Raw genomic sequence first — 11,477 nt, 5'->3', positions numbered from 1 at the left:
ATATATTGAAAATCGAACCCCGGCGCGAAGCGAGCGTTCGTAAACTAGTTAATATTAATATTAATTAACATGCATTAAATTAATTAAATGATAGTCACACTTGATCACCTTTTCTAGAGTTACATGACACCGTCCCAAATCCCCAAGCCCCATTTTCTCATTTTCCCACTTCACCCTGTAATCCCCACTTCCAGAAACTTCATCAATTCCATCGTCAATTTCAACATTTCGCAAATGAGTATGTACGGAAGAGGAGATCCATGGGGTGGCCCATTAGAAATAAACCCTGCTGACTCAGCAACAGACGACGATCGAAGCCATGATCAATTTGATAAAGCAGCATCAAGGTTTTCATCTAAGTCATTAAATGAAACTCAACAGAGTTGGTTGTTGGGACCTGGGGAACAAAAGAAAAAAAGATATGTTGATCTCGGTTGTGTTATTGTCAGCCGTAAGATTTTTATTTGGACGGTTGGATCGATATTAGCAGCTGCGTTTGTTGTTGGAATTATCATGGTTATTGTCAAGAATGTACCTCACCGTCATAAACCATTACCGCCACCGGATAATTACACTATTGCCCTTCATAAAGCTCTCATGTTCTTCCATGCCCAAAAATGTAAGCTACACTACTATTGGTCTTTTTAGTACAGTATCTAATTACTATTGTTAGTAAATTAGTAATTAGTGTTTGAGTAATTAGTATCAGTCTAAACTCCTAACCACATGCAGCGGTTGTGAATCAAAATGAAAGTTTTTTATAAGATATTGATGAACACCTGCTAAAAAAACACGTACACAAATGCCACGTGTCACCCTGGTTGATTCTACATTTTACCATATTACGGAGTATTTGTTTTGCATAACCAATGATTATAAATTAACAGAGATATTTAAATCTATGTATAAGCTTTTTTTTTATTTTTTTATTTTTTTTTAAGGGCAAACACACACCCATACACGAATTTAAACACAAATATATACATGCCCACCACGGGACTCGAACCCCCAACCTATAGGTTGAAGGGGTCACCTCGATACCGCTAGGCCAATGGCCCTTTGGTGTATAAGCTTTTTTATTAATAATATACGGTAGTACGGTACGTAGTTGTTTGGTAGGAGTAATTGGGTATGCGTGTGATTATTTAATTAGTTATTGAATGTGTTAGTTAAAAGTTTACCATTTTAGTTGAAACTGATTGTACTTGGTATTAAGTTGATTGAGATAACTCAATCTATGTTGCTACCTACACTTTATGGTTTAACTAGACGTCTAGACACAAAAAACTATAATGGGTGGGCCAAACCCGGCCAACTGACCCTTGATTGGAACATTATTTAAAGTTGCCCATTTTGACACATCCTGAGTCATGGGTCACCTGGGTTTAGAGTCATCTACAATGTCTTCAAAGGCCTTACTGTATTATAAGTTGCTTAATGGAGTATCAACTTTTGTATTCTACAAATTAAAATAATTACCCATTTTGATCGTACCCGGGTGGCCGAGTTTGACTAATTACTCTGCCCGCATGACCCATTATAAGTTTATAACGGTACCTTTAGAGGTCGTACTGGATTCAGCCTTACACATTTATACATATCAATAAAACATGAATAATGTATTGCTTGCTGAATTTACTGGTTCGCATTCTTTTGGTTCATGCAGCTGGAAAGCTTCCAAGGCATAATAATGTATCATGGAGAGGTAATTCATGTTTAAACGATGGAAAATCAGACAAATCCGGTGCTGTACTTAAAGATCTGGTAGGTGGTTATTATGATGCCGGAGACGCCATAAAATTTCATTTCCCTAAAGCTTTTGCTATGACTATGTTGAGTTGGAGCGTCATCGAATACAGCGCCAAATACGAAGCTGCTGGAGAGCTCAACCATGTTAAAGAGATTATCAAATGGGGCACTGATTACTTTCTTAAAACGTTCAATTCTACCGCAGACTCTATAAGCCAACTCGTGGCTCAGGTTGGCTTCAAATCTTATCTTCTTTCAGTGTGATTTTTAACTTAAATATGTTGATTGGAAAAATGGGTGGGTTGGTTAATATCTCGAAACACTAGATGTGACTATACCTGACAAACGGGTGATGTTAGGTCGGTTTGGGTAACGGGTCAAGACAGTTTTGCATAGAACGATATGAGAAGTGAAATTTTTTTCCCTGGTGTATTATTAACAGGTAGGAAAAGGTGATACATCTGGGGGCCCAGGTGATCCGAACGATCATACGTGTTGGATGCGGCCCGAGGACATTGATTACGAACGACCCGTGACCATATGCTCTGGTTGTTCAGACCTTGCAGCTGAGATGGCAGCTGCATTAGCTTCAGCCTCCATCGTATTTAAGGACAACAAGGTTTACTCAAAGAAACTGGTACATCCTGAGTCATGGGTCACCTGGGTTTAGAGTCATCTACAATGTCTTCAAAGGCCTTACTGTATTATAAGTTGCTTAATGGAGTATCAACTTTTGTATTCTACAAATTAAAATAATTACCCATTTTGATCGTACCCGGGTGGCCGAGTTTGACTAATTACTCTGCCCGCATGACCCATTATAAGTTTATAACGGTACCTTTAGAGGTCGTACTGGATTCAGCCTTACACATTTATACATATCAATAAAACATGAATAATGTATTGCTTGCTGAATTTACTGGTTCGCATTCTTTTGGTTCATGCAGCTGGAAAGCTTCCAAGGCATAATAATGTATCATGGAGAGGTAATTCATGTTTAAACGATGGAAAATCAGACAAATCCGGTGCTGTACTTAAAGATCTGGTAGGTGGTTATTATGATGCCGGAGACGCCATAAAATTTCATTTCCCTAAAGCTTTTGCTATGACTATGTTGAGTTGGAGCGTCATCGAATACAGCGCCAAATACGAAGCTGCTGGAGAGCTCAACCATGTTAAAGAGATTATCAAATGGGGCACTGATTACTTTCTTAAAACGTTCAATTCTACCGCAGACTCTATAAGCCAACTCGTGGCTCAGGTTGGCTTCAAATCTTATCTTCTTTCAGTGTGATTTTTAACTTAAATATGTTGATTGGAAAAATGGGTGGGTTGGTTAATATCTCGAAACACTAGATGTGACTATACCTGACAAACGGGTGATGTTAGGTCGGTTTGGGTAACGGGTCAAGACAGTTTTGCATAGAACGATATGAGAAGTGAAATTTTTTTCCCTGGTGTATTATTAACAGGTAGGAAAAGGTGATACATCTGGGGGCCCAGGTGATCCGAACGATCATACGTGTTGGATGCGGCCCGAGGACATTGATTACGAACGACCCGTGACCATATGCTCTGGTTGTTCAGACCTTGCAGCTGAGATGGCAGCTGCATTAGCTTCAGCCTCCATCGTATTTAAGGACAACAAGGTTTACTCAAAGAAACTGGTACATGGGGCCGAAACCCTTTGGAAATTTTCTAGAGACCATCGTGGTTCATATAGTTCGGGTAATGCAGATGCTGCAACTTTTTACAATTCAAGCATGTATTGGGATGAGTTTGTATGGGGAGGTGCGTGGATGTATTACGCAACCGGAAATCAGTCCTATCTTTACCTTGCTAGTCACCCGACACTAGCTAAACATGCTGGTGCATTTTGGGGTGGACCCGATTACGGTGTTCTAAGTTGGGACAACAAGCTTACAGGAGGTCAAGTAAGGTTACTAACCATGGTTAGGTTGTGAATTTTTTACTTATTTATTGTTTCCAATTCTCTAAACGTACCTCTAACTCAGGGCCGGCCCGGAAGGGGTGCAACCGGAACAAGTGCACAGGGCCCAACAATTTTGGGGGCTCAATATTTCTTTTATACAAAATTTATTAAGCCCACCCTTTAGTCTATTTCCTGGAAGGAGTATAGAGAAATAAAGCCCAAGAATAAAATGCATGGATTCACTTCATCATGTTTTATGAATCAGGACGTTTGATTTTAAAGAGTTCATTATCTTGATAATACATCGATGTGGGAGACAAAACAGATGTGGGAGACAAAACAGATTCCGTCTAACAAATTCTATCTAATGATGAATATTTATAATATGAACTTTTTTCTCAAGCCTTATCCTTTTTAATTTTTAAGATACAACAAATGCTCTTGTAGTTCAAATTGCCAGACATCTTTTGGTAATTTTACTTCTCGATATCTTCGTTATTCCATCTAAATGCTCTCTTAGTTCTAAAATATAGCTAAAGATACAATCTTTTTTCTTAAAGAAAAATATCTCATATCTCATTAATTAATAATAATATAGCAATATACTAGGAAGTAGAACCAAGACGATCATAGTAAACTACAACAACCCTACACATTGTGTTCTAAAATTACTATATCTGGCAAACGGCATGTAATTCTAATGCAATATGTTTTATGTTTATTGATATGACGTTAATTGTCGTTTTGTCTAATAGTTTATATTTTCTTTAAGGGCCCTCGCTCAGGGCCCTCAAATTCTCGAGACCGGCCCTGCTCTAACGGATCTTATTTTATCTTATGTCTGCGCGAGCCCGCAAGCCTTTTTTTACTGCAGATTCTTTGTTTTTTCTAAGGACATAAGATAAATAATGTCCTATTGACATAAAAATAAACAAAAAAATACATAGTTTTCACTATCTACAGACTTTTAGGTCACATATTCTCGGCAGACATGGTCCACAGATCTCGCAGATCTTCAGACAAAAACATCATAGAAAACAAACAACACCTTAATGTCTTGTTAGGTAGTGTGTTTCATACGTGTTGTATTTTCAGGTGTTACTGACTCGACTGAGATTATTTTTGAGTCCTGGTTATCCGTATGAAAATATATTGAAGACGTTTCATAACCAAACAAGCATAATCATGTGCTCATACTTGCCTTACTTCACTAGTTTCAACAGGACAAGAGGTAATAAACTAACAATTTACGTTTCAACATGAACTTGATGTTAACCTTTTTTTTTTTTTTTGTATTTCAGGTGGGTTGATCCAGTTAAATCATGGTAGACCGCAGCCTCTTCAGTATGTTGTTAATGCAGCCTTTTTAGCCACCCTTTATAGTGACTATCTTGATGCTGCAGACACTCCAGGGTGGTACTGTGGACCCAACTTTTACTCAACTGATGTGCTACGTAGATTTGCTGAGACTCAGGTATGCAATACGTTGAAATATACCTGGAAAACGGGTCGGATTGGGTCGAGACCTGATCCGGCTTGGGTCAAAACGGGTCATGTGTCAAACGGGTCAGATATTTTAGACGGGTCAAACGAGTCAAATAATTTAGACAGGTCAAACGAGCCGGGTCTAAATGGGTTGGGTCGGGTTGGGTGGGGCCCATTTCCTCACATATTGTTTTCATTCTTTGAAGTTTCTTTCTTAGATTAGTTTATAATGGTGTTTAATGCAATAGATTAACTATATTCTTGGCAAGAACCCGAGAAGGATGAGTTATGTTGTGGGTTACGGGAATCATTACCCGAAACACGTTCACCACAGAGGCGCATCGATACCCAAGAACAAGATTAAGTACAACTGTAAAGGAGGATACAAGTGGAGAGACTCTAAAAAACCCAATCCCAACACTATTATCGGAGCTATGGTTGCTGGCCCAGATAAACATGATGGATTCCACGATGTGCGTACGAATTACAATTTCACAGAGCCCACCATTGCTGGCAATGCCGGTTTAGTTGCAGCCTTGGTAGCCTTGTCGGGTGACAGAACAACTAAGATTGATAAAAACACCATTTTTTCAGCCGTACCGCCTATGTTTCCAACTCCTCCCCCACCGCCAGCTCCCTGGAAGCCGTGAATCGTGTCTCGTGTTTATGAAGGGTTATTGGAGTATGAACTGACCGCTCGCTCTCGCGTGTTGGCTTTTAGAGTATAAGGATATGAAAGACTAGTGAACTTGAACATGAGGTGGTTGAATGATGGATGGAGAAGCTGGGCTAGTGATATGGAGTATGTAAATTTTATATAGTATGCTTGTTTAATGTTTGTAAGTAAAGTAATAAGTAAAGCGAATAATCTTGGTACTATTTGGAACAAGAGAAACTTGGTCACACTGACGATGAGTTAAATAAAAGTAACACACACATGCTTTTCATTTTTCTTTCTTTTTTACATCACTTGAGGAATTGCACAATTTGTGTAAAACGCACAGGGTTGTGAACAACTCAACCAGCGACGAATCTAGAAATTATAGTTACATTTAACACTAGTTAAAAATTCAAAATAATCTACACTATCTAGTTTGTCAAAAAAAAAATTATATTATCCAGCGGTATCACTAATTAAAAGTTCAAATTTTTTTTATTATATCGCGTATTTCATTGGTAGCCCGTGTTATCACTTGGTATATACTAGGTCTGTCCTTTTAAGTGTATTTACTAGGTCCGCCCTTGAAGTCAGCTTGAGCTTTGCTTTTTAGGTAAATTCGAGCATGTTGGTTTGTTATTGACAAACTTTCATCATTCAACTAAACTTCATAATAAAGAAGTGATAAATTATTTGAACTATTTTACTTAGACATACAACAGTTGTTTTGACCCTTTTCTCGGACCTCGGCTGATGCGACTGTTTCTTCTGACTGGGGCGGTTCCACCCTTGGGGAGGGTACAACTTTGTAGTCTTCTACATAGAAATCCAACTTGTTTTGTATCTTTTAGTTCCGGAAATTGTCTTGTTTATAAAATGTCATTCCTTTCGTGTTCCTTTCGTGTTTTCGTCATGCTTTTAACAATTTACTTGCCTTACTTTTCATTCATTTGTTAATGCATTTCTTGCCTTTATTGAATGATCTTATTGTAAATGCGGAAGAGCAAGAACAAAAGAGATCTTACTCAAATATACTCAAAAGATACCTTATTGATTTTAAAACTTGGTCATACTCAAGACTTCTTTAATTATAGAACTTGATTCACTAGACTATCCTTTGATGATTAATTTACTTACTTGATAATAGTTTAAAATACTCAATTGACGTGATTTTTTTTGCCGAAAAACAGACAAGAATTAAAATTAAAATAGATGGAAAGGATCCAAGTGTCTTAGAACATTGATTCGTCTGATTGATAGATGTGATCTATGTGACACATTTAATGAAACTAAGCCAATGTACAAACTCAACACATTGCACTATTAGAATGTAAATATTCTAATATGCACAAATACGACATATTAAAAACTAACATGTGAAACAACAATTACAAATTAAAAACTCCCCTAAAACTATGTCTAAGCCACACCCATATATCATCAAAGATCCAAAACAATCAAGAATCAATTGCAACCAATCATCAACAACGGAAACCGGAAACCATAAACCACAACCAACTTGATTGATTATTATTACTCTGTATATCACATATTACTTACGGAGTAAGAGTGTTTTTCCCTACCCAAAAAAAAATTACCGTAGAATTTTTCACATGTTTATGTTTGCTATGTTCTCTATAAGCAGCCCTCTTGTTTTTTTTTTTTTTTTAATTACATAATTACACATTATTGCATTACATTTACATATTGCATGTAATATAGAAGGCGTTCAAAAAGGAGTCGTGTTCAATTCTAGCAAATAATTGTTCGTTTCGGTGCAAGATAGGAAGTCGAGGATCAAAAGGAAAAAGAAAATTACCTATGAAGAAGTGATGGAGGTTTTTGGCGATTTTATCAAAAATGCTTGAGCGTTTTGTGTTTCGGGTGATGAAGGTCTTCCTTTTGTCTTATGATGAATATGAGTCTTGATGTTCCGATTACCGGTTAGATTGGATTTCATTTTTTCCATTTCGTTTCTGTTTCAGTCCTTTTTCCTCATTGTTAATGTCGTGAGTTTTATGTAGGTTTTGTTTAGTTGTGCTCGATGTAACGACCCGTCAAAATCGCTATTGACGCGGCACGTTAATCATTGATTCCACAGTGAGGTTTTGACCTCTATATGATACGTTTTGATAAAATATTGCATTCATTAAAATAAGTGACTTTCTAAACATAGAAAGTTATAAACATATGGGCGAGTGCTTAGGTATAAGCAAAATCCCAAAATACATAAGTCTTTAATTTACAGGTTGACATCACAGTCCAATTATTTATTACACAACGCAGTTTTATTTTGAATGCAATAAACTTTGTACAAAGCATGAGAGACTCCATGCAGGTAACAAGCACATCACAGCGGAAGCATTCTAAGGACCTGAGAATAAAACATGCTAAAAAGTCAACACGAATGTTAGTGAGTTATAAGTTTAATTGCTCGAGTCATAAACATATATAAAGATAGACCACAAGATTTCATCAAAAGTTTATCAATAGATTATACGTAACACAGCACCCTGGTAACTAAACTTAACGCTATAGTGATAATTACCCCATTCGTTTTAATACACGCAAACCAACGTCTCTTAAACTCAAATAACATACGTCCGTTAAAAGGCTAGCGCTCTAGCTCGGACGGGGATGTCAAGCCCTATGGATCCAAATACAATTATTCGCGCCCACCAGTCCATATCCTATGTACTGGCAGCTACTAGTTACCAAAGCTAAGGGATTTTCGGTTTAACTCAGTGTAGGATTTTGTATGTACTTGTGTCTTATTGCGTTTAAAATAAATTGCATGTATTCTCAGCCCAAAAAATATTTAAAGTATTTAAAAAGGGAGACTATAAACTCACAGTTCAATATTGCGATTCAATATTGTAGGTAAATTGCGTAGACGTAATGATGGTAGACGACTGTATGATTGGCCTTGGATTCAAGAACAATACCCCGAACAATACCCAATACTTCCTTAGCTTAAAGCGGTTTGAAACCCGAATTAAAACACTCTCGTATATACCTTATTATTATTAAACTTAAATTTAAAATTATAATTATAATATAAATATAAATAAATTACAGAAGAAAATTTATGAAATATTCGTCGAGCAAAACAGACCTTTTATAGTACTTTTCGATTTACCGTAGCTCATGCGATCGCATGAGTTTTCAGTGTTTTTGCCATGCGATCGCATGGCCGCCTTTTCTGTTTTTGTTTGCTAGTTCGTCGGCAGCAATAGTACTGTAGCAAACAGTGTTTACTGTAGCAAACAGTGTTTACTGTAGCAATAGTATTCTACTGTAGCAAATAGTGTGTTACTGCAGCAATCACTGTAGCAAAGTCGTTTCACTGTAGCACTGTAGCAAAATACAGTTTCACTGTAGCAAATAGTGTTTTACTGTAGCAAATAGTGTTTACTGTAGCAAATAGTGTTTTACTGTAGCAAAGTAATTTTTACTGTAGCAAATAGGGTTTTACTGTAGGAAAATCATTTTTACTTGTACATATATATATATACATACATATAATTGTTCATGAATCGTCGAGAGTAATCAAAGGTAATTGTATATATGAAACAGTTCTAAAATTTTGAGACTCAATCTAACAGACTTTGTTTAACGTGTCAAAATAATAAATCGTATAGAGAATTGGTTTAAATTAGTCGAAATTTTCTGGGTCATCACACTCGATTTTCTTGATTTGTAGTAAATTTAAAGGAGGTTTCATTTTTTATGAATGTTCTTTTGTTATATATAACTAGTGGAGGAGCCTTCGCTCCGCGTCGGGACTCCGTTTCGGATATAATTTGTTGTGTTTGGTTCGTAAAATTATTTCGTGTTTAACGGGTATGTCAGTTAAACCTATCCCAAGTCGTACGAAAATTTAAAGGCGGTTAAAAATTTAGGTGGATTTGTTGGGGAGTTTTATGAAAAATAAAGAAGTTACGATTTGGCCCTTGAACTTTAACTTTAGACCCCTATGGAGTTTACATTTTTTACCCTAGGAATTTACATTTGGCGCCCTAAAGTTTATAATGGTTCTCAATGTTTAGTGTGGTGTCATTGTGGGTACAGTCTTTTTGCACGACGTATAAACGATTAAAGCATGAGGAAGAACTATTCATAAAGCCTTTGTCTTTTAGAGATGTAGAGAATTATATATATATATATATATATATATATATATATATATATATATATATATATATATATATATATATAATGAGTTACGTAGCTAATTTATAATAAGAAAAAAAGTTAAACACTAATAAAGTGAAAAATTATGTGGTTGATTTAATAATAATAATAATAATAATAATAATAATAATAATAACTGTGGTGATCCTTACACCACCAAATTTTTACCATACACCACTAAATTACTTATTTTGCCAATTTTACCCTTACTAGCCAAAATTAAGTAACCCTTTCAATTATTCTAAAATTAAAAACCTACATTCCACATACATTAGAAATTCCATCCACGACCGCTTCTTCTCAATTCTTCAACATTTTCTACAATTAAACAGAGGTCTCTTTTAACATCTTCATTATTACTGCTAGTTATATTTTAATTATACTTATTTATGTTAGTTAGTTTTAGAATCAATTAATTTTTCATTCTTTAAGAAAGTAATACTCCGTTTCTGGTGTTTTATTAAACATACAGGAATAGTTGGACAGGAATCTTCTTTACCCCTATATCCAATTTTTTTTTAGAAGGCAATATTTTATTAATACTTGAATGTTATACATAATACATAAGGTAACAAAACAAGGGATAACGAGCTAGAATCCTATGTTAGCCACCCATGATCACAAATTTGTTTCGCAAATGCTACATAACAATTATAACAAAAAGGAAATTGGATTATGTAGCCACTCGTGCCATTCGATTTTCTTTTTCTTGCAACGCTTCGTGATCCATTCAAAGCTCAAAACTTGAATCTCATTCAAAGCAACCGGGGGTGACCATGTCTTGTTCTTGAAAACTTTGTGATTCCTATTTTTTCATATAAGATACGGACTAGTCTAAACAACCGATTGTCAAATTTGGTTACCTAATTCCGAACAAGGTGACACACTATTACCACAAAGTAAGCTTTCCATGTTGAAATGCGACGATCTTGAACCCCACCAATTAAAGACTTTTTCCCAAATAGCGGTAGCATCATTACACGCAATCATAGCATGGTCTACAGATTCAATATCATTATCCCTATATCCAATTTATAATCATGTCCTTCAAAAACGACATGCTACTCATAAATTTTAAAACAGTATACGACAATCAAACCCTTTGGTTGATATATATTTGTATAATCTATCAATTACATATCTGATTCTATTGATGAGTTATTAAAGAGCGTCCATGAATTTTATTATGCAAGAGAACAAGAGAATATGGGATTTCAATCGGCAATTCAAACAACTGTTAGAGTTTTTTTTAGATAAATAAAACAATTAGACGAACAGAAATTTTTTTACAAAGAATAAAAGTGCTTTTATAAGCAAATTTCGGAATATACACCACTCTTTGAAGTATAAATCACTGAAATACATAAATAGTAAAATATAAGGAAAAGTATAAAAAGAATACAAAAGTTTATAGAGTTAAAATCGGAGTAGTATTTATGAAATTATTTTAGGGAAATG

The 11,477-nt window shown here is 35.6% G+C and overlaps 1 protein-coding gene across 2 annotated transcripts; it reads left to right on the top strand.

Annotated features, from left to right (window-relative positions):
• Window positions 1-234: 234 nt before the first annotated feature.
• On the top strand, window positions 235-5,960 carry LOC139890760 (endoglucanase 25-like). Of its 2 annotated transcripts, none has more exons than XM_071873674.1 (6): window positions 235-619; window positions 1,667-1,980; window positions 3,222-3,683; window positions 4,778-4,913; window positions 4,984-5,156; window positions 5,416-5,960. In XM_071873674.1, exons 1-6 carry the CDS (start codon window positions 235-237, stop codon window positions 5,815-5,817), a joined length of 1,872 nt encoding a protein of 623 aa, XP_071729775.1. In that variant the 3' UTR covers window positions 5,818-5,960. The 2 variants fall into 2 exon arrangements, with proteins under 2 accessions (XP_071729775.1, XP_071729776.1); XM_071873675.1 differs by having other exon boundaries at window positions 241-619; window positions 4,984-5,129.
• Window positions 5,961-11,477: the final 5,517 nt, after the last annotated feature.

Source organism: Rutidosis leptorrhynchoides, chromosome 2 (assembly GCF_046630445.1).
Source record: "Rutidosis leptorrhynchoides isolate AG116_Rl617_1_P2 chromosome 2, CSIRO_AGI_Rlap_v1, whole genome shotgun sequence".
Taxonomy (NCBI): Eukaryota; Viridiplantae; Streptophyta; class Magnoliopsida; order Asterales; family Asteraceae; genus Rutidosis; species Rutidosis leptorrhynchoides.
This window is presented reverse-complemented; position numbering and strand designations above follow the sequence as displayed.

Bases quoted from the DNA above. Each gene is read 5' to 3' on its own strand.
- LOC139890760 (XM_071873674.1), top strand. From the start codon at position 235: ATGAGTATGTACGGAAGAGGAGATCCATGGGGTGGCCCATTAGAAATA. The intron at 620-1,666 runs GTAAGCTACACT...TGGTTCATGCAG, and splicing joins GTTCTTCCATGCCCAAAAAT to CTGGAAAGCTTCCAAGGCAT. The intron at 5,157-5,415 runs GTATGCAATACG...TTAATGCAATAG, and splicing joins GTAGATTTGCTGAGACTCAG to ATTAACTATATTCTTGGCAA.